The following is a 23,942-nucleotide window of genomic DNA, read 5'->3' as shown; positions in this document are numbered from 1 at the left end:
TTGGAATACTTCTAAAGGATAGAAGGGAACAATGGATGCTTGAGAACAGGAAGACTGCCATTGAAAATGAGGTTTTGGGGGTGGAGGGCTATTTCTTTTTAGACTTCATGGCATTGTTTATGTATGAACTGTTCAAAGCAATTCAACATTAATGTTGCCATTTATATAAAATATTTTTTTTCTGATATTTGTAGCAGTAGCTGTAGAGACAACCAGCAAAACAACGAACACTGTGGAGATTATCTTTTGAGGAAATGAATATGAAATTTATGCTCCAAAGATTAAGATAATTTAACTTCAGTTCTCTAAAATGAAAACTATTAGAAAAAAGGAGAAAAGGTATAAATTAGGCCACAAATGTTTTCTTATTCTCATCAGAACAGGGGATAAGAACAAGGACCTACTCTGTTAACAAAGGAAGTGGTCTAGGCTTTTAAAATTATCCTAGGTGGGTTTTAAAAGCAAACAAAAAACACCAGCTAAGCAGAATATTCTTCCACATGCAGTTGAAAGGATTAGTTGCAAGTACATTATTTGGTGCAAATTGACTCATTGCTTTGAGGGGAGGATACGCTGCAGGTGGAAAAGATATAAACAAACACATAATCCTGAACTATACCAAACCAGTTTCCATTGGGTTTGTTAATTTCTGTCTCTAGCAACTTTGTTTTACCACTCAGACTTTATTCTCTGTTTCTTCCAAAATTCGTGATAGTTTTTATTAGTGCTGAGAGTTTGAAACTGTGGACACTCAGTTCACATATTGTAAAATAGCATTTGGTTCTGTTTGCAAGTTAATGGTGCCAAACACAATTATTTCAGTACTGAAATGCATTTTATGAATCAGCCTTGTCTGTGTGTTGAGATTTGCAACTTGAGATTCTTGTACTTTGATTATTGAGATCATAAATGTGTATATAAGCCTGTATGGAGATAAACTGAGAAATTTCTCTTGATTAATGTCTAGGTTAGTTTACAATTGGCTGTATTTAAGTACTGTAAAAACAATTATGTGGGTTTTCCTGTATTTTTTCTTTGAAAGACCTCCATTAGGAAAAAGAATAGAAGGAGGTGATGATCTTGCTTACCTGTAGAAATGAGAAACAATTTTTTATACTGATCTGGGTCCATGTACTCATGAAGTGTGGTTCTTGATTGGCAAGTTCTAGAATTGATTTAAACAATTACTTTATCAAGTATTCTGCTTATTGCAATGTTCTGAGACTTAAGATTGCTGAGCAGATTTGACACTTCTATCGTGCCTGATTCTATATTAAACACCTTTGTGGTTATGTATTCAGTTCAAATTGTGTAAGACTTCTGGATGCTCTCTTTGTTTTACCAAATTGCAGCACTTACTAACGTTGATGGTAGACTGAGTTTGATTTTATTAATGCTATTTCCACAGTAAATTCTAGGTAACTCCTAGGTACTTTTGTTAGCTCTGGCAGCTGGCTTCTGTATTGCACTGAATTTGCCATCCCTGGAGGTATTTAAAGGACGTTTGGATGAGGTGCTTAGGGACATGGTGTAGTGGTGGGCTTGGTAGTGTTAGGTTTACGGTTGGACTCGATGATCTTAAAGGTCTTTTCCAACCTATACGATTCTGTGATTCTGTGAATTTCTGAAGATTGTATCATCCGCTTTAACACTTACTATTTGGCTTCTGCTGCAGAACTGCGCAATTCTGTGCTGAGGCTTAGGCACTTGTATGGATTTAATAGGATCTGGAGATTAATGGTGTTACTCACACAGCATTACTGCTTTTATAAAGTATATCAGAAATGTTACTTCAAACATCAAGAATTCTTGTGTATGAAGTAGTCATTTTCACACTGAAATAACAGTTTAAAATATTAATTTTTAAACGTACTAGTTTGTGTAAGAACTAAAACTGACTTAATTCATGTTCTGTATTGGAGAATAGTAAATGGAGGGGGAAAGCCCAAAATATGAATGAGGAGAGTCCTATGAGCAGTGTAATCTATCTAGAAAGATTAATTTTAATTCTATCAAGAATATCTTAGCTCAGTGCTGTGGACTGGAAAGAGCTTGAACATCACTAGGTTTTCTTTTTACCTCCTTGAAACTGTTAAATTAAGGGTTAGCTCCCTTAATTTTTCTGTTTAATGTCTCAATTCTTTTTTAATGGTACTATAATTGAATTGTAGCAGATCTCTATATTGACAAATAGATTGTATGTAGGAGTTTAAGTCTTATAAGTGCTTGTAACCATAGTAAGATAAAACTAGATGAAAAATGTTCATAACATAATTCAGCTTAACTTCTGATTTTTACACATTAAAAAATTTTGTAAAATCTAACTGATCTTTGTCACTATGGAGAGGAAATACTAAGAGATATGCAATGCATGGTTATACTATATTTATTGCTATGGCACTGTCAGCAGAATTTTGGGGGCTGTGATTTCACAACTCACGAGAAACTAGTAAAGGTCATAATGTGGGGAATATACAAGGAAAATTTTGGAGTAATGCATTTACTGAATTACCCCTTGCGAACCCGCCCAGTTATAGCTAAGTTTGTGCTTATAAAACCAAAAGCATTTAAAAGTTGCAACCATGTTTGTTCAGGATTTTTGAATGTATAGGTTGACTAATCCAGACATGTGTGCCTCAGTGTTACTTGAACTGAAATGTGAAATCATCAAAGTAATGTAGTATGTTTATTACATGTTCTTATTTATAGGTGTCCTTGCTGGTCATGATAACCGTGTCAGTTGCTTAGGTGTGACTGATGATGGCATGGCAGTGGCAACAGGATCATGGGACAGCTTCCTCAAGATCTGGAACTGAAGTAGGTAAGTATCCAATTAGTTAAGGCTGTCCTTGTTTGGTATTCAGAATGCTTTTTCTCCAGGTCCAAATAGTGCTGGTTTACTGATGCTGCAAGCTTATAGTTCAGATTAGGGAAGTCACTGAGGGGAAAAAAAAAAAAATCTATTTGTTTGTTTGTTTTAGAAGGCTGTTTGTTTAATGTATGCAATGACATTTTTGTGATGAACTATTTTTGGCATATTTTATTTTCCTGGTAGGGATGACTGTACGGTCTTTTGAATCTGGGTTGGTAAATAAATGGCGTTCTTGAAAATGGTGAGATAATGGCTAAATGCGTTCAGTGGGTAGTGAGAGCAAAGCTTGAAACTTGATTATAGTTTATCAAAGTGCAACTCTTAATAAATCTTTCTGTGTGTCAGAAGAGCGGCGGACTCCATGACTGGAAGAAGTTTCCAACGTTTGAAAATTAAAAATGATAGCATATCCAATCCAACCATACTAACTTGGACCCCCATCCTCCCCAACTTCAAAGGGCAAGATCTTTTCCGTCTCCTGTTGCTGAAATGAAGAGCACAATTACCTTTCCAAGAAGAATTTCTGTGTTGTAAGCAAAATGAAATTGTGCATTCCTTTTGGGACCATTTTTTTTTGTCTTGAGAAGTTAAAAATGAAACACTATCATAAAAGCATGACGAGAGAATAAACTTGAGCATAATTGTGAAACAGTTAGCTTTCACTGTAGTTTCCAAGTTGAAGTTAAGGACTTTATCTCACACACTTGCAAATTTTAAAGTCATGTTTGTAGCAGGATTTTTTTTCAAGTTTCCTTTTTAAATACATTTCTTTATGTATTTAATTGAGCAAAACAAGGGAGTCCTAGCCCAGAGCATCTGGGGGTTGTTAACGTTGTAAATTTAGTCCCTAATTTTTTTTATTTTATTTTCTAGTATCACAGATAATTGTTGCACAAAACTTGGCATATATAGGATAATGTTAAGCAGTAAGGTAACCAAGCACATGCTGTAAAAGGTAATGAATGCTTGTTTAAAGAATCCTTTCACCTTTTATGGATAACAAATGCAATCCTTGGTCCCTCCTGCCCCCGCCTTTTTCACCACACTGATTTTTTTAATCTGTTTTGGTTTTGTCCACTTGAAAGGGCAGTTTATATATCCTAACACTATCCTATAAGTCTCAACAACCAGGAATCTCTGTTTTCAAAAGAGACCTATCCTACACTTGGGTATTGAGTCAATTCTTTGTGTATGAAATGATGTACAAATCAATGTTTTGAAAATAATGATCTTGAACTTTCTAAGTTAAACAAAAAAAAAAACCTTTTTTGATTGTTTGCCATATTGGGTGGGTTTACTCTTAGAATCGCATGCTGTAGAAATGCTAAAAAGTGCATATTGGACTAAGTCCTTAGATGTTTTTTCTTTGAAGAAATAACCTGTTTAAAAACTGTAACCATTGTCGCTGTATTCATTTATTGTTGCTACTCTGTGCATAAACCTATGAAGAACTCAAGTACAAAGCTATGCACGTTTTGGAGTAGCGTGATAAGTCACTTTTTTTTTTTTAAAGAAACAGCCTGTTCAAACAATCGCTGTCAAAGATTCTGGGGTGTGGGAGGAGGGAACCTAGACCATCTTCTTTATAAATCAGTTCCTCACAGCCAGTTCCTCTTGTAGGATGAGTCCTTTGCATCTGATCAGAGTCATTTTTGTAATGAGCAGGTTTTCCTGGCTTTCTTTTCAAATAAAATGTTAAAAGCAGCAGTGTTTGGACAGCAGATTGTTCTGTTAAACTTTCCTATCTTCTCACTGTATCCAGAAATGCTCCTTCCTAGCAGCAGTAGTAGCTTTTCTCCATTTTGTTTTTTCTGCAACATTCTGTACAAAAATGTGCTGTAATTGTGCGTTAGGCCTGGATTTGGCATAAAAGATGAATTCCCTCTTACTCTCTTTCATGAAACTACTCTGTAGAGCTTTCTCCACGCCCTGTATCCCTCTTCACCTTTTGTATTTAATTTTAAAGTCAGTGTACTTCAAGAAAGCTGGATGCAAGATAGATACTATATTAAAATGTAATGTTATTTAAGATGTAATAAAGCAGTTTGACATGAGTTTTGACTGACCTGTTTTGCAGCTTATTGTTCAACCCACAAAACTGCTTCTGGCAGAATTTGAGTTATGAAGTAAACATATGAGAGAAGTGTATGCTGCCCCAAAACAAATTGTTCAGTATTTTAACATGGCTTGGATTTTTAATGGTTAATTGGGCAGAATATGCAGTGTGTTAGAAAGTGTGTATTCATGTGAAGGGATGTGGGTTTCATTTTAAAGCTAAAAACAGATTTGCGAGATGAAAGAAAACCCTTATGATTTTTGTTATTGGAAAGTGTCATCAGTGGTCACTGAAAATGTATGTGTAAATGTGCAATATACGCTAATGCTGAATGGCAAGTATGTGAAGCTTAGTGGCTGCAGGCATTTTGCTTCCTCTGTTCTTAACTAGTTAAGATGGACATTTCGTGGTTTGATTGCTAGAGCTACTCGAGAGCTTAATAAAAAACTGCTGGTAGCTCTCTTAGCTCAAACACCAAATGAAAGTAGCTAGTATGATTCTCGTGGTATGCATCACAAAAATGCTTTGTGGAATATAAAAGTGTAACACCTGAAGCGGGAAATCAGAGCAAAATATTTAGTAACTTCTTTTAAAACTTTTGTGTCCTTTAATAGGAAAAGAATTGAGTGGAACATCTTGTGTTATTGCCATTTGAGGATCTGGCCAAAAAAGCTCTGTTGTCATTGTTAGCTGTCCTTACTGTAGGTATTGAGAAGGGTAAGTAGCTGTCATTTTAATGCTTAGTAAGAACAAAGTCTCCACAAGGCAGAATTATATCTAGAAGAAAAATAAATGGATTTGATACCCACAGAAGCAAATTCCTGAAACAAGAGGTGTTCAAAGGCAATTGGTTTAACAACTTGGTATTGATCCACTTGAGGGTTTTGTTTTGTATTTTTAGTGGGTAAAATCTCTTCTCTTGTTCTGACCTAAACAAAAGTGGATTTTTCCCTCATTTCACATCAACCAAGAGAAATTCCAGTGCCATGGCTTGGTTTCATACCAAACATGGAAATTCTCAGCCTCAACGGAGAAGTTTTTAAAAGCTGTGAGTATGGAAAATATGATGGTGGCATTACTTAACTAGCAGCTGTTAACTGTGAGCTTTGGGTTTTTGGACTGCAGAATACTGGTAAGTAGCTCATGGCTGGAAATGCTTAAATTTGGGAATTCAAATTTAGTCTTTTCCAATTCCAAATGGTATAGCTGTTTTTTCCACTCACGTGGTATATTTTTATTCCAACGGATGTTTCATATGTGACTTTGTCTAGTCTATAATAAAATCAATGCAGACATAATCTGTCTGTCTTTCCTTAATCTCTATCCATATGTTAAATTACTGCTTCCGGCCCATGCTGATAATGCCTTTGCTGGCAATAAAGTACCTGCCAAGGTAGTAACTTCTTGTGTCAAGAGGCTAATGTGTAGTGCGATTTATTTGAAATGCAAACAGTTGCAAATGCCTCTTATTACAGACAGTGCTTCTGTTAAATATGCAGCTTTAAACTATATTATTTAAATGTCTGTCTTCGTATGCTTAGTTATTCAGAGACCTGTAACTGAAGAAAAATGGGTAGGCAAAGTGAGAAGTACCGAACTCTTATGTCTTTGACTTTGGGCCGAGTCCGAGTTCTGAATGCCTTTGATTTTAGGGTGGGCTTGGATCGGTACCCAAATCAAAATGGCTTATGTAATCTTACCTATAGCAGTCATAGTAATGTCGTAGCTCCTCCTGTAGGCTCTGAAAAGATGCTGACTTAAAGATAATTCTGGGATGTGGTTCCAAAAGAGCAGCTTCACCTAGCTGCTGGCAAATTTCTAGAGCAAGGTTTCGTAAACGGAGAACAATAATATGTGAGGACTGTTTGTCTCTGCTTGGTCTTAGTGGCAGCGCTTGCGGTTTCTTACTCGTGGGCTCCTGAGTGTGTATTAGATATATGAGGGGATGAGGAGTGGTGTCTTTGCAAAGGAGGATGGAGTAAAACTTTACGTGTTTATGAAGCGTGTTAGATGACGAAGGTGGACAAGACTGATGGATCTGAGGTATTTGGATAATGAGTGGGTGTGGAGGTGGGAAAAGGAGTTGCAGTTGCCTGGTCCTGGCTTGGAAAGTGTGTCGTGGTCATAGAATGGACTTCCATGGGATTGGAATCCTCTCATGGAGCTGGGGGGAAGGAGTCAAGTGAAGGAAGAGATAATAGATTTCTCAATCTCAGTACCTAGATTTAAGACTTTTAATTATAATGGTTTCTGTGCCCCTCATGGCCTTTAATTTCTTAGTGAATTAAATGCATTTTAAAAGATCTGAGGTTCTACTGCTAGTAGAAGAAAAGATCAGAGTTGGGCATTCTAAGTTTTGACCGTTAAGTGCCCTGGAGTGTGTTTTAAATCAGCTGTGAAACATACTTAAAATTACTGATTGAATCATGCCCTGTATGAGCTAAAAATAGAATGATCTGGTTTCTGGGAAGTGGCAGAGTAAATAAAGAATAATAAAACCTGTCACCCTTGCTGAGTTCTGTGTAACTTGGTCTGAAACAAATCAGGATCCTGTGTGGTATTATGATTAATGCTGGTTTTAGTGTAGTTGTAACCATGAATTCGGATTTGAGGGGAAAGAACAAAAGAACCGACTAATGAACAAGTTCTAACAGCAGTTGGCTATTTTTGCATAGTGATGCTCTGGTTTTCTTCATATAATCTTTAGAAAGTCTGCTTCAGCTTTAATCATCAGGCTACTCAATGTCTCTGAGTTGAATTGGTCACTTTCTATCTATATTACATTCCAATGTGTAATAATTCTCCTAAAGTATGTGGGAAGTTGAGTTTTTTCTGGTTTAGGGTTGTATGAGAAAGGGAGGAAGAAGAGCTGGAGAGAGTTTGGAAAGAATAAACAATAGATTTCAGTTCCATTGTTATGCTTAGCCTATTTCCCTGTCACCCCTGCTCTGAATGGCCCTGTCACATGAAAATTGCCTGTATGCTCAGAGATGGGAGCAGACATCTTGTATCCTGAATGGCAGCTGCTTGCATCCTGTCAGATGTGCTTTTTTCTGGCAGTGTTGTTTGCTGATTTAAATGCTATGACTTTGGTCCGGTGTACCCGACGAGTTAAAAAATTCCTGCTCTGTGTCCTTCCGGTCTTTTCTTAAACGTTACTGGATGCTGTCTTTTTCTTTTCTTACTGTTCTTGTGAAACCTGATCCGCTGGTAAATGAAAATCCATGGGCCTGCTCTATCAGTCACTTGGACTGGGAAAATGAAGGCCTTGATTCTGACATGGCTGGATGTTGTTCCAGGCGTTACTGCTTGTGTTAAGCCATGTCTCCAGGAAACGCTGTTCAGACAATCTGCAGTTCCTGTTTCCTGACAGGAGACTGTCCATGACCGGCAGATTTCTGGCCTTCTGACCACAGGGCCTCATGTTTGGATCTGTACTTTTGCTGCCGGCTAGTTTGTAACCTGTGCATCATTAAGAGTGTTGAAATGCAGACCAGAGAGAAGTTTCTTCATGTAGCACTTACTCTATGGGTTAAATCAATTCAGTGGAAGCAGGAAAGCTTGAGCTCACACTTCCCATGGCGATTCCTAAACTCTTGTCAAATGCTGACAAATTCTGGGGTCCCAGATCAGGAGTCGGTGTTCCAGAGCACTTTCCCTCTGATAATCTGGGCCCCTTCAAAGTACGTTCCTTAAAGGAAGGCGAAGTCGAATCATTCTGAAACTATCTACTCAGCTTTTTCTTCAACAGTCAATACTAAAAAGTCTCCAAGGAGTATTTTAAAAGTGTGTATGGGATAGTAACACAGACTGTATTTGTAAAATTACCCAGTATGTCACTTACATGGGGAAAACAGAAGCCATAGAAATGTGAATAAAAGCTGGGTGAACTTCTCATTGCTTAGAGAGCTGGCTGCTAAAAACTCACCCTTTAGAAACACAGGCCCCGCAAAATACTCATTCAAGTAATTCCAGGCTTAAACCAAGTCAATTTTGTCATAAAATGGAACAAAAAGAATCTTCTTTTTTTTTAAATTATTCATAAGCCATTTGCTCTAGATTAGTGCAGTGAGATGAGATTGACCCTGAGAGGTAATCATCTGTGGAGCTGGAAGTGGAAAGTGAAAGGTTTATTTGATGTAACATATTTTTAAACGGAAAAATAGATAAAGGAGGAAAAAGTCTGTTAAAAACGATGAACTATTCAAGATGGTAAAATGCTGACTTCTCGTGAAAATTGTATATAGAAGTACAAACAGTGCAGCTCCATCTGGTGGTATAAAACATAATGAAGAAGGATGGTCAGCGTAGAGAGAATGTGTATGACAAAAAAGCCCGTGCTGAATTTGGCTGCAGTATGTGTTCCTAGTACACGTAACCCTCCTTCGTATATCTTCAGAGTCCATTGAAGGTGTTCTGATTTTTCCGTAAAGACTTACAAACAAAACAAGCTTTTCCTAATGTTTACTTCTATAGGGATTTTCTTTTCTGATTTCTTATGTAAAAGCTTCAGATGGCAGAGGTGGAGAGGTTAAAATCAGCCAGTGTTAACTGGAGCAGGGTCTCTTAGAGAACTTTAAATCCAACTCTTATTTAGAAAATAATGGACGGAGATCATAAAGAGCCTCAGTAATACCCTGCACTTCTCTCCGGCCCCCTCCCCAATATTTCTGAACTCCCTCTCAACATTTTTTACACACCCTGTCACAGCTCGAATTCCAAGTGCTTGCTCTTTTCAGCTTTCCTCCTCTGCTTTCAGTAGGAATTGGGATCTGGAGTTTCTAATGAAGATATTTTGATTGACAAGGTATTCATGCTAAGATCAGACTGATGTCCGCTTCTACCTAGCAGTGTAGTGAAGTACCATTCTGCAGTGGAAATGAGTATTGCGATGATATAGAACCATCACATAAATTCCAAGTCCTTGTTTACAAAAGCAAATATATTTTAAGATCTACAGAATTCTATTATTTAGGCTTTGTCTCTTTTGCAAAATAAGGATTCATGTTGAGTGAAGAGCAAGTAGGCAGCAGCAGATCCTTTTCTACGCTGGCTGGTGCTTGACAGAGTGAGTCATACTGTAATAATATGTAATTGCATATATTTATCTAAACTTTCACTGATTTTTCACCATAGTTCCTTATCTTTTTTTTAATGATTTACTTTCTGTGATATTATAAACAAAACTGAAACAAGGTCCAATGGGAATAATCATGTTTGATCCTTGGCTCCCCGAAGCTGGTGCTTAATCCAATAGGAAGAACAAGACAAGATTTAGAGTGAGTGGTAGACAACATCTGATGTTTTAAATTACTCAAGCTTTATAACTGCAAGGTTTTTTTGCACTGTGTTCTCTCGTACACTGACAGTGCTCAGAATACCATGTTAGTACCCAGAGGACATTACGTAGTGGATGAAGTGGTCTAGGTATAGTTTACAGTTCACTTCATGGAAGGTTATTTCAGCCTCCTCCTTACACCAAAAAAAATATGTTTGGAATATGCTTTCTTGTATCTTTTTTTTTTTCTTTGCTGTGAACCAGCATGCGTGCTTTGCTGTAAGATGGGCTGCAGATGGACACAAGTTTTACAAAACCATGATGTGAAATTAGAAAAGTTACTGAGCTTCTACATTTCTAACCCATTTGATGATATCATGGTTACTTACCTTGAAGTCTGGCTGTTGAATTGGAGTCTTAGCTAAAGCTGCTGTCTCAGTTGTCCTTCAGTACATCAGACACCAGGTAACTAGGGACCTTTTTATATTTTTAGAACCAACCACAGGAGTCCCTCTCCTGCAATTAAATAGGGGAATACCTTTATTTAATTCTATGCTTAGTGGCACTGACTGTATTTAAGTCGAATAATACAAGAAGCTGTGAGAGTTTCTAAGCAATTCTATTTCAGAAAAGTAGAGAATATCAGCATCTGTATCACCTGTGACATGGGCTATATTTTGTAGGTAATATAGAGAAACATGCATGTTTGTTACACCTCCCTTAGTCTGGAGGTGCATATACCTACTGAAAACTACCGTAAATGTTTCTAAGAGGTTCTAACCCCCAGAGCAATCATAAATTTTACCAGTCACAAACAAGATAAGTCTTACATATTGATATAAACATCTATACTCCTGTGGCATTAATAGTTCTATGCCTGCATTTACCAATACACTCTTGCCTGTGGACCCTTCTCTGTGAAAGTGTGGAGCTTGTGAATGTATTTAGATATTTCGTTTCCATCACCTAGGTTGAGACATATTATTTCTGCCTCCCCAACTGCAACAGGAGGGGCAGGATATAGTTTGTGTGCTTAGTTTATTTTGTTGTATGATTTACACTTTGAGACCATAAATCATGAATGCATTCACTCCACTCGCATCATCAAGTAAAGAAAGCCTGGGAATAAAAACCTCTTCAAATACTATCTTTCAGCTTGCCTTATCTTCTTCAGAAGGGCTTGGGAAGATGAAGTTCATCCCACCTTCTGGCAACAGAAAACTGAAAATGACAAGTTGATGGTATTTTCTGGAGCTGAAGGCCATCCATCTCCTTGAGTCAATGAAAATTCAACCTTATACTGATTTGTATTTTTCTTGTGTTTAAGCATTTAACAATTCCTTTCACCCTGGTTTCTTCCTTCTGAAAGCAACAAAAAAATAAGTGAAGGGAGGATTCACAAGGTGAGATATTGAGCCCCCCTTAGGAGTACCAGTTCCAGCTTCCCTCTGGCCCCTCCCGGCCCCTCCAAGTTTCCTTGTGGAGCACAGGAGCTGTTTAACTGTTAAATGGCTGCTGTTCTTTGCCTAGTGGGATCTGAGCTCTTGAATGAACAATAAGTATTCAAGGAGTGACAGCTCTGGGAGTGATGGACACCAGTTTGCACTAATGAGAGATCTGGGAGCTTTTCCAAGGATGACTGCATCGCTTAATTGAACAATTCTATATTTCATCTGGTACTTGCATCAGATAGGTGTTTAACCCACTGCATTCTGAAAAGCTTGTCAGATCTGGTCCCAGGTTCATGCTGTCAAGTAACGTGAAAGAATTGCCCAGGGTATGAGGTATTACTGAATTATAAAGGAAAGCCAAAGAGCTAAGAACATTCATTGTGGAGGAAAATGAGTGAGATGCATTGGCCAGGCTGGTGTCAGTGGCAGTTCTAAAAAGTGATGTTGGAATTAAAAAATGATTCTGTTGAGCAGTTCTATCTTCCTCCTCCCATGGCTTATTTCAATCAAGTGATAACATCAGACATGGTGACAGGAAATGGAGCAATTACAGATAGACTTCAAGGAACAGCTTATCAGAATTGAAGGTTAAACTTTCATAAGCAAAAAGATCATTCTTGTTCTTTGAAGCTTGTCACAGTTCTATACGCAAAGAGTAACTTAACCAGAAATACCAGATGGGAGCCAGGCAGTCTTATGACCTCAGCTCTGATCCTGCTAAAAGTGAAAGTTCCTCACCAAGTTGTAGAGCGTAAATTAGCAGGGCTAGCTTCTCATTCTCTACTAAAAATGTAAATTAAAACTCTTAGGCCTGTTTTACGGTGTGGCAGCTGTATCCTCCTTGCCCTGAGATTCCAAATTATTCTGTCAGTTCTTTGCGCTTCAACCAGCATCATCAATTAAAATGTCGTGCACACTGGATGGAAAATGTGCAGTTAAGGTTAGCAGTACAACTGCTAAGAACTTAAAAACCTATCTGTCCCCATGTTGGTTCTGAATAGTTTAACTTATTAATATACTATTTCTAATGCTTTACTGGTTACATTTTGAATGGCAAGCAGCAGTGCTAGCAATAGCAGGCACTTTAGCTTTCTTTTGCAGTTGTATTGCAGTAGCATGATGTTTGCAAAGAAGCCTCTTTATCTGAACCATTTCCAACTTTTTTTTTTTAAGAAATCAAGTAAGAAATCCCTTGCCAAACCTGCATATGCGCCCTTTTGAACTACTTTCTCAACTTGATAATGCAATGCCTGCATATATCTCTCAAGCTAAGAAGGCAAAAACCTCCCGGCAGATTTCATCACACTCCTGTGAGGAAGGAGTTTCCTCCATTTTGTATACAGGGAGTCTGTGGCATGGGGATGCTTGTGATTTATCCTTGTCATGTAATGGCCGAGTTGGAACACAGACTGGCTCCCCGACCTGCAGTTCTGTGTTCAGCGAGAAGAGTATTCCTTTGCGTTTGCTCTTCCTGTCTGACATCCGCTTGCTCAGGCTGATGAATCTTGGCAGTTGCCATCACTTTCCGCCATGCAGAATCACTCTAGTGAGCAGCAAAAGATGATGGCAACAGGATCAGGGTGGGATTAGCATGACATTCTCATACTCTTGGAGGAAATGTCAACTGTAATACATTTGGGTGTAAGCCAGATAAAGCACAAATATTCTTAATTTTACAGTTTATTCTAGTAGAGAGAGATAATCTTGGGAGTTGTGTTTGGCTGAGTTCTTCACAGGACATTCTCTGCAATTATATCAAGGGGATTTATGAGCCTATTCCTCCTACTCAGATGATAGCCCTGTTTTTTTGGTATTGTTCGAGAGGCTTTAGTGCTTTGCAGTATGGAAATTCAGCTCTGTGGAGGAAGACCAGACCATAAAATAATTGTCTGGGCTCTTTGAAAAGTTATATAACTGGGCAGCTGCATCGCATCTGAAAGTTACTTGGATCTTTCCTTCCCCCCTCTCCCCTCCCTTTTCCATGTCACAAAGCCAGCAACTTTCATTATTAGTCCAGTGCTATTTAGGATCCATTGGTGAAACAGTCTGCAAGCGACTCTAATTTGTACCCTACCCTTTTCAGAACAGCTACCTGCACTATCGCCGACTGAAATCAAAAGACTTGTGATCCTGACGGAAAGCATGTGCATTAAGAACTAATTCATAGTAGTGCCATGCATTATTTAGGAGCTTTGCTTGCATGAGTGGTCAGGTACAGACTTTTCAGCTGCTGGGAATTGAAGATTATGCCATATGTGAACACCAAATGCCACTTTTCCTAGGCTTGTATGACATTTGGGGCCTGACTTCTGACCTTGTAGTCATAACTGTAATTAACTATCATGTTAATTATATCTAAGTAGTTTGATTTCTGGTCACTTAGGTTGAAATTTGAAATTTTGGTTTCAATGTGATGCTTGAAAGAATGTGCATTAATTTCCTGATATATTTAATGAAAGGAAACAAATATAAGAGATATAAGGGAACAAGACCCTAAAGTTCATCAGAAGCTTTTTAGCTATGAATTTTGATTCCTATTACTTTGTAGGCAGAACCCAGTACAATTAAATCCTGATCCCCTGCAGCTTCACACCGCTAATGTAACTGCCAAAGTCGGGAGCATTTATACATGCTGTCTTGCCCTAGGTGAAGGTTAGTGGAGGGTATTTCTTAATTTTATGGACATGTGTTAAACTAGAGCTAAAACTTAAACTCTTATCTACAAAAAAAGATTATGCTCTTGTAATTTATTATCATGTAATTGACCATGTTAGGAGAATGTGTTTAAAATGTGGAGAAAATCGCGGTTTGGATATGAGTAATGTGAGGCTCTCAATTCTGCATGTCGCTTGGTGAGGTAAGGTATTCCTATAGAGACTCGTGTACTGGCACACTTTTACGCACACACAGAATATAGTGGGGCATGATCTTGCAAATTGATATAACTGATGTATTTGCCTCTGTATGATCTTTTGCAAGATATATTCCCATGATGAGCATGAAAACCACGCTAAGTCCGCTGTATCTGGGGTGCTGCACAATGGAACAAAATTTGACTTTGCATTGAAGCTAATGTGTCTGCTGGTTGAAAGTACCAGGCTGCAGCTTCACTGCTGCCTGGTGTTGATGCCCAGTTTAGCCCGGGAACTTGGCCCACAGTGATCCGTGGGCCAATGCTTTGCAAGAGTAAGGGTCTTCCTCAATGTCAAGGTGTGGCCCAAGGGCAAATGAGGTACCAAAAGATAGGAATGGCAACTGCCATTCCCTTGTTATGGCTGGCTGTGCTGCCATAGTTGGGGCATACAAGTTCTGGATGATTCTAAATACCACAATGTGGTCTTCCTTGTTGCATCAATCCTGTGAGAACACTTGTCGTATCTTTTAATGATATGCGAAGATAAATATTCGCAATGAGGTAAGCTCAGGAGTAGGAAACGTTTTATATACCCTAACCCTGTTGTGGTGAACAGCTTGGAAATGCATCTAATACAGCACTAAAGAGCATGCAGCGTAAGGTATCCGGGATTTTTTTGTACCTGTTACTGTGGTTCGTCCCTGGAGAAAGCCTAGCTCTTTTCTCCTGCTCCACTCTACAGATTATAAGAATGTCGTTGCAAAGGGGGTATGATGTGTTCTCCTCAAAACCTATCCTTCAGACCTGTCGATCTGAGAGAAGAAAGCTCATCAGGGTGAAGTTCTCTGAAACCTGGGGCTTCTTCCATTCTCTGGTCTACTCATCCAGTAGGGCAAAGCTTCTCTAGAGACCAGCTGTTAATTTCATAAGCCTTTCATGGACTCATTAATATTGTCCGAACCTCCCGCATTGCTCTTTCTTATCGTTCTAACCTTGATCCCCTGTCCCTGTCAGGTTTTTTCCTCTTATTTTCCCTGCTAGGGTCTGATTTACATAGACCCATACCTCCCTGGAGAGAGATGGACCCTCTTTTTCCACAACAGGCTCTTCCCACCAATTCTAAGGATCAGAGGGGCTGACGGCTTCCAAGAGGATCCCACAAAAACATTGCAAACATGACAAACTACTAACACACAAAAAGGTAAACAGACTTACATGTAAGTTTAGTATGCTGTCTTCATCTTGTCAAAAATCACCTGTATTTTTATTACACTACATCAATGGGTCATATGATTATATTCTGAGTAGAGAAACAAAATATATAACAAAACCCTATAAACAAAGTCTTAAATTGTGGGACAGATTTTTACTCCAAAATAGGAGTGCCAGCAATTATACAAAACCTACTAGGAATTTACTGGTTGCTAGTGACTTTATAGTGTGTGTAGTAGGCTGAAGTGCATAGTAAGATGCCACTCTGATGAAAGATAGTAAGCGAATACTCAGGCCAGCATAATTTTTCCAATACATGACTTATACCAGGAAATATGCCCCACTGCATGTTTCCAGAGACCTTTGAATTTCATAGTGGCTTGGGGATATACCACTGCTATTGTTCGGGAATACTGTTACAGACAATACCCTCTTGTAAAACCTACAATGCAAACTCTTACTGCATCCTTCTGTCTCTCTTAGACGCCATGGCAAAACATGCTGTTTTCCTGAATCTTCTACGTTCATTTGTAGACGTAAAGCATGATGAGGAGATACTATTTCTCCTGTACTCTCAATCTTTACAGCCAATGTGTAAAGGAATAGCAAAACCAGCCTGGGCTGACCTAAAAATTACTTGCAGGGAGCTGTCTGGGAAAGACACAAAAATGAGTTGCATCTGGCTGACGGCCAGTCCGCTGTCACAGAAGTTGTGTCAGTAGCGTTACTGAGCTTAGTTTAAAAGATCCCCTTTTGTGCTTGAACCCGTTAACCTTCTGCGCTTAATTAAAAAGCTCCATTAAGAACCGTGCACCATCTCATCAACGCCAGAGGGCACTGCTGCAGCGGTGACAGCAGCTATTTCCCGCCCTCCAGGATGCCGCGCTCCCCGCCCGCCCCCGGGCGGGTTTTGCAGCAGGGCGGAGCGGGAGCAGCAGCAACTGCGCTGCCGGTGTGCCAGCCTTGTTTGGGGACCCCTGCCCTGGGGGCAGAGAGGCTTCTGTCCTGAGATGAGGCTTCTGTCCTGAGATGAAGAGAGTCCCACATCGCAAAGAACAGCGTATACCATTGCTTGAGCCTGTGAAATACCTGACATCTGAGAGGTGATTGCAGGCTGTAGGAATTCCGGTACTAGAAGTCACAGGGAAACTGCAGAACAAGTCAAGAACGAGAACTGGTAGCACGCAAACGTGTGCAGGGTTACATATGTGATCACAGTGTTCTGCATTCGTTCCCACGCACGAGCTCAGTGTGAGGGGAAGCAGTTACTACCACGTTGGTGGGCTGATAGCATTGCATTTACCCTGCCAGCGTGCACGCGCTCTGCTGTGGGCTTTGTCACCGACACCATTTTTGCACCCAAGACAGTTCTACGTGGCAATTCAAACTGGCCAAAAACTGTTTCTCCAAGTGTTTGAAAAGGGAACTATTGACTTCAGAATTTCTCATGTATTTCAAATACTTTCATATTTTAAGTCTTTTAGCAAATAAATGTTTTTAAAAAATCAGTTGCTTTAAACTTGCAAAAGATGTGAGGAAAACCTTTATCATTTACTCCGCTTTGAGTAGATAATGTGAGATTGAATGGGACTATAAATATGTTGGAGGACAGTGAAATCTATAATGATTAGGACAATTAGAGAAATAGTCCAGAAAAAATAGATGACAATCGGTAGGACAAAGTACTGCCTCACTTAGGAGAAATAATAAAATGCAAAAATACAAACAGGGGAAGATAAGCAGCAGTGCTTCAGACCAGGATCACAGAATTAAAACAGATGCCCAGCTAAATATGAGTCAACAATGTCATGCCACTGCAGTAAAGGCTAACATCGTACTAGGTTGTACAAATGGAATTATCCCTGCAAGCCTTGTAAAGGAACTTTCTGGTGCAGTGGTAGTTCCTCAGACAGTGTAATGGTTGCAGTGTCAAGTGCTGCAAGTTTCTGCAAGAAAACATGGATAAACTGGAAAATGTCCAGAAGATAGCAATGAAAATATTGGAGACTTAGATCTCATGCTATGTAAGGACTGGTTAACAATAGAGGTGTTTCAATCTAAGGAAAAGACTGAGAAGAAACATAAGCTTCTGTGTAAAAAGCTGTTGGAATTAACAGAATCATTTTTTTTCCTATGTCCCCGCTGAATAGAGCAAAAAGTGATGGAAGTTCAGAATGTACCAAGGAAGTTTTGCACTAGAAAAAGCATTGTTATTAAGAATTGTTATTAATGTAACAATTACGAGTAACACTGAAATATACAGCCTTGGGTTGCTGTAGTGTTTCTACCATTAGCAAACGTCAAGAACAGTTTTGGTAGATGTCTGCTACATGTGACATGGATAAAATTGATCCTGCCTTGGGGCAGAGGAATGTATGACCTCTTGAGGTATCACCAAGTCCTGTTTTTCCTATGATTAGGAGTTGTTCAATAATAGACTTATAAGCATGACGTTGCTGACTGGGTTACTGAAATGTTTTCTGAATAACGAACCTGCTGTCTCACAACAGGTGAATACTTGGAGACAAAACAGGAAGTGAAAGCATGATTCAGGATCAGCCATGCTTACTGGAAATCTTGGAAGGTTAGTGGGGAACGCTGCCAGAACTGGAAATGCTGGAAAGATTGTTCTCCAGCAGTAGAGGAAGAAATCAGCAAAACCAGGAAACTAAAAAGCATCTGTTAGGTTTAAAAAGAAACCGTAGTATTTGAGGAAGAGAGAGTTACCTGGGGGAATGAGATGGAGACATAGGTCTGGTGGGAGATGGCAATATGCATGGATGTTATTTTGGATGGTATTTTGACTTTTTTTTTTTTTAAATACCTGCCTGACCACTGAATTAGGAAAATCATTTGTGAATGAAGAGGGAGGGTAAATGGGTGCCTAAGTGTAGATAGCTGGTAATCATGAGAACAGGTCAGTCCTACAAGAACAGACCAGTGCTGCTTTCTTGTACTTTTTCTAGTGGAAATGTCTTAGGGAAAGGATAGGTTTCACTGGGGTCTACAGTCACTCTAAGCCTTCTGTCTGAGGTAGTAGGACCAGTAATTGTGCCCAAGCCATTGTAAATGCAGGTGCAGATCTCCTGAGCATGTCATTCTTTTATCTGAAAAATTACCTTGCTCTTTTCTATGAAGAAAGGATCATTTAACTATAGAGCAGGCTGTTCTTTTAATATGGGGTATTGGGTAGGTATATTTCCGTTTGTGCAAAGGAAAAGGATATCTTCATCACCTTTCTGTGGCTTTCTGAGAACTAGAACAAAGGTTTTGAATGGGAAGGTTTTCAAATGCATCTGTGCTCTGAGCATCTGCAAAATACAAGGGAGTTGAATACATGAAAAGAAGAACGTTAATAATGCTGGGGTATGGAGAATTCTAATGCAAATGAACCAGTAGTTGGCAGAGGCTAGTCTCTTTTCATTTCTGTTTTTGACAGTTAGAAGGGTGTGATGTAAGGCTTATATTCAGAATTAATCCTGTCTTACATTGAAGCTTTTGGATTCCAGGCTGGTTTCCTTTGCATGTGTGTTGTACTGACCATATCAACTGTTTTTATACATTTCTGTTTTCAGAATTATATTTAAGTTTTCCCTTCGCATAGATTTTTCCAAGCATTAATTCTGTCTCTTCAAGTCCATGTGGTGTTGGCATTGGCCATAGTTTGGCTCACCTCTTGGTGAAAAGGAAGCTGGCTCCATATGACCCTTATCAGCAAATCAGGATCCAGACACTTACTTTTGAAGTTCTTCCATCAAGATTTTAGGTTTATTAAAAAAAAAAAAGTGTCATGGTAATACCAAGTCACTGGTTGAATTCTTTCTTGTGCTATTTGATAACTCATAGGACAGCACAAACCTAAAGGTCAAGGGAACAAAGAACCTCAGTTACAGGAAAAAAAAAAAAACAGAGGAAGAGTAACTTTTTCAATCCAGGCACTGGCTGTTTGTTTGGGTTTTTTTCACAGTGTTTAGTACAAGAGTACACTCTGTAACTGCCTGATAAGCCAACCACTGCAAAAGAGTGCTTACTTTCAAGGCCTTTAGAGCCATATAGTAAGAAGGTATTGATAACTTTGCTGATTGTAGACAACAAAGTTTTTGAACTTAGAACTGTGGTGTCTTAGGGCTGCAAGGAAACTTTTGTTAATGACCAAGCTGCAAATTGGGTCCCTACTGACTTTCAGAGCAGAAATGTAAGTGTTAAGTCATTATGAGTTAACAAGCATCAGCTGCATTGCAATAATGAATGTGCATGTTTGCAGCGCATCGTATGACTACTTGGTACTTACTGTAGCCAGTTAGTATGTGATAAGATTTTCTTGTGGTAACCTAGACATGAGAATGAGTCTTCCATCTACATTCTCTTTGGAACAAGAACATAGTATTTCATACCCGTACAGCACTTAAGCAAAAAAAGCCTGCAGTGATAATTAGAACACTTGCTAACCCTTGCTAGTGACAAAAGAAGGGTTTGGCCGTTTTACTTCTTGTGTCACTTGTTGAACTTGCGCCTCTTGCTATTTAAAATCATTCCATAGCTGCATAATGGTCTCCAGATGTCAATGTGACTGATAACACATGACAACAAAGAGGAATTGAATGTAAAGGAACCATCTTACTCTGTTTCTTGGCTGCTGCTCATCAGACTGTTTTCAAAGTTTGGGCAGTTATGAAAGCTTGTGACCCAACTTCCTCCATTATTACAATAAGGTCTTTATCTTACTTGTTTGACTTGGGTGGCTTCTGGTAAGTAAAGGACCCAGAACAACCAGCTCCCCCTGCTATCAAGAGCCAACTAGCAGCTGAAGTTGGAATTTCAGTATCTTTTAGCTCTTTGTTATGATGATGGGGTGTGTTCCAGTGATAGCCTAGGTGATACAAATAAGCCAGTTTCTTGAAATACTCAGAGAGTGCTAGAATTCCATAAGGCAGGATTCTGACATCTCTCCTGTATTCCTCTCATAAATGTTGGAAGCACTGGTGGCTTGGGGGCAGGTAGCAACTGCAATTGCCCAGACCTCCCCAAACAGTCAGGGCGAAGGTATTTAATAGAAAACCAAGAGGAGTTTTTCCCTAGAATTCCCTTTAGTCTCTCCACTTGGAATTGTGGACAACGCTGGTTTTGTTAATGTGAAAGTTTAGCCTCGTAAAGGTTTAAGGGGTGTTTGACTTCAGAGGGATCCTGCAGAAAACAGAATTCCTCTGGACTGCACATCTAGCTAGGAACTTGGCTTGAAATTCAGTGCTGCAGTAGCCTGCTTGCCTATCAAACACCTTATTCTGTCTTCTCCGGGGAAACTGAAGCAACTAGAAGCTTTTAAATTTTCCAATTAATCAAGCCACTTTCCTAAAAATAATCAAGGTGTCCTGTGAATCAAGGTCTTACCTAAAAAGAATCACTAGGTTTCCTGTGAACAGTAAAATGGTGTAATAAGCAGACCTGGTTTTTAATTCTTATTTGTATTAGGGTAGCAACTGGAAATCCATAAAATATGGACTGCATGCTCCTCAGGCACATGCAAAGAGGCATTTCCTGTATCAGCAAGATTACAGTCTTGACAGGATTGATAAAGAGGGAAGTAATTGTTTTTATCTGTTTTGAAGGCAGAACAGCAGACTCCATTAGTCATGCAGGGAGAGACAGGAACACCTCCCAGAACAGCCCAAGCTGTATCCCAAGCTATTCTTCACAGGTCTGTCTCTTCTCTATATCCTGCTGCGAGGTAGGATGCAAGTCCTGGGTGCCTATTTGGATACCACTCTTCACATGCTAGATTTCTCCAAAATCTCTCCACTCCTTATTACCTAAGTTTTCTTTACTGGTTGCCAACAGCTCTCAATCCTATCCTGACATTGTCAAAGACGATCTGTATTGTCAAGTGGATTGAGTGTGGGGCTACATACCGACATTCTTGATTGCTTATCTCAGCTGTGCCACAGATTTGTTAAGTCTTGTGCAAGTCTTTAAAATTAATCTAGTTCAGTCTTTAAAATTGGGATAATGACATTTACGTAATGATTGGAAGTCTTTGTAATCAGCCTGAATAATGAATGCAATGCTGTGGCATACATTTCTCTGCCTTTATGTCAGTGGCTTTGTAGTTTGTGACCACTGATAAATAGCTTATTCGTCACACTCATGTGCCACCATTTTCATTAGGATTTAAACTTTGTGGTACATTTTTATTTCTTGTGATTCCTCAGGAATTCTGAGTCATCAGTGACTGTTTGAAATGAAGTTGGAGAGGTAAGAACTATGTTCTTCAACCCTGTTAGGTGTTAATAGAGACAATTAGTTAATTGTTTCCTGTTCAGTGGAAATACCTTCTACTGAAGGTAAGTTTGGGTTGTAGGTGGAGACTGAACAGAGCCTCTCTGTATCAGGCACCAGTCTTCTGTGCAATTAGTCAAACAAGCAATAGCATTTTTGTGAACTTATCTTTTTTGTTAATCTAAAGCCAGTCAAATTATATTTCACAGAACAGAGCCTTAGTAGAAAAAAGAAGTATGTTTTTATGCTTATTTCTCAGTGTTAATGCCAACGTGTCTCTAGTTTTCCCCAGTGTCTTCCCTGGGAGAAAGGAAGCACAAGCTGGGTTAGAGTGCTGAGCTACACTGTTCTGATCATGGTGTTAGGGAGGGCACGCTCAAAAGTGAACATAAGACTCTTCTGTTTCTCATGGCACTTCAGTCTGCAGAGGAGGGAAGAGGTGTTACCAGTCTGTCTGTTATATTCAGCCAGATCAGCAAGCAGAGCTTCCAAGGTCGCTGCTGAACCTGGGCAGCTCAGAGCTGCTGTTGTAACTGTAGCTCTTTTATAAATAGGATAGGCTCAGCTGATTAGCAGTATTATCTCCACCAATTAATGAGGATAAGTGTTCATCATGTTGCAGAGTTCATGCCTCTTGCAAAATGTTGAGCAACTGCATGAAATTACTGTGCGTGGGAAAAAAAACCTGCCACTTCAAAATGTTTATTTTTTAACAGCCAATATATATTCTTGTGGAAAACGGTTCTAGTGGTGATTTATCTCTTTCATCTTAATGAATTTGGAAAAATCTATCCCAAGAGCCAACTCAAATGAAAATTTACTCCTTGGTTAGCTTTTGTAGTCAGTAATTGGGCATGGACAGGCATGGTTGCCAAAGGCACTGTGTCTGGGCATGGTTCCTCTGCTGGAATGTGTTGTTTTACTGCAGCTTTTAAGATGAATGCTTTGACTCCGTAAAACTTAGTGCTATGTTCCTTCCTAGTGTCACGTTGTGTTATCCCTTTACAGTCTGAATATCTCTTTCAGCACCTGAAAGACATTTGAGTCTCCCAGATATCATTAACTTAATAGAACTGTGTATTGTTTCCTTAATTCCTTGCAGACTGGGCTCTTAATATTGTCTGGAAGGAGGATTAAAGAGAAATCTGAACTCAAAATACTGCCCTTTTTAGAAAGTGGTGTGACATTGCCTATGGTATTTCCCCATGTGTGGCAACTGCTTCCTCTTTTTCAAGTTTGTCTCGTCATTTATTGACTGTCACTACTTTGTAGCTCCCCAGTTTCCTGAAAACATAAATTTCTGCATAAAGGAAGAAGAAGGAAAAAATCCCAAATTGCCACATTCTCAAATGGCGTAACTTGTTCTCACTGTGTGGATTTATCCTGATATACAGTCGAGTGAGCTACATGTATGAGTCTGTGATATCTTTAAAGTAGTATTGGTTGAAAATGCAATTTAGAAATTAGAAAACCTGACTGGTTTGGGTAAGTGTGAAGGACTGTGTTCCTATTGGCATCTATACAGGGGCCTGATCCTATCTCTGTTGAAGTTTGTGACAAAGTTGCTGATGATTTCAAGATGGCGTGCACACTGAAACCAAATAACTTGTTTTGTTTCAGCAATTTGGTGAAACAAAATTTGGCTTCAGATCAAGGACAGACTGGAAAATGGTTTCCTGCATTTCAGGAGCTTCTGTTTGTCATTGAGATTGCGTGATTCCAGTACAGTAAGGTGGCATGCATTCGCAAACAGCAATTTTATGTCAGAAAGGGTATTTAACCGATGATCTAAGGGAAGATTAAGGTCAGAGTTTGTCACAGTTATGGCAGGGTAGAGGGGTGTGAGTTAAGTGCGTCCAAACAACTACAGCCATAGTAAAGGGATTAAAAGGTGTGGCGTGAACTGAAAGGCTGAAAGCAGTTTAATCTCCGGACAGGCACAGATC

The 23,942-nt window shown here is 39.2% G+C and overlaps 1 protein-coding gene across 2 annotated transcripts in view; it reads left to right on the top strand.

Moving 5' to 3' along the window:
* Positions 1 to 4,379, top strand: part of GNB1 (G protein subunit beta 1) — a 45,689-nt gene extending 41,310 nt beyond the window's left edge. The window contains exons 12-13 of one of the 2 annotated variants that reach the window (XM_075520513.1): positions 2,710 to 2,821; positions 3,221 to 4,379. In XM_075520513.1, the coding sequence (XP_075376628.1) occupies positions 2,710 to 2,816 (107 nt within the window). In that variant the 3' untranslated portion in view covers positions 2,817 to 2,821; positions 3,221 to 4,379. Of the gene's footprint in view, positions 1 to 2,709; positions 2,822 to 3,217 lie in introns of both variants that reach the window. The other variant, XM_075520512.1, reaches the window with a different exon arrangement.
* The last annotated feature ends 19,563 nt before the right edge of the window (positions 4,380 to 23,942 follow it).

Source organism: Mycteria americana, chromosome 18 (assembly GCF_035582795.1).
Source record: "Mycteria americana isolate JAX WOST 10 ecotype Jacksonville Zoo and Gardens chromosome 18, USCA_MyAme_1.0, whole genome shotgun sequence".
Lineage (NCBI taxonomy): Eukaryota > Metazoa > Chordata > Aves > Ciconiiformes > Ciconiidae > Mycteria > Mycteria americana.
This window is presented reverse-complemented; position numbering and strand designations above follow the sequence as displayed.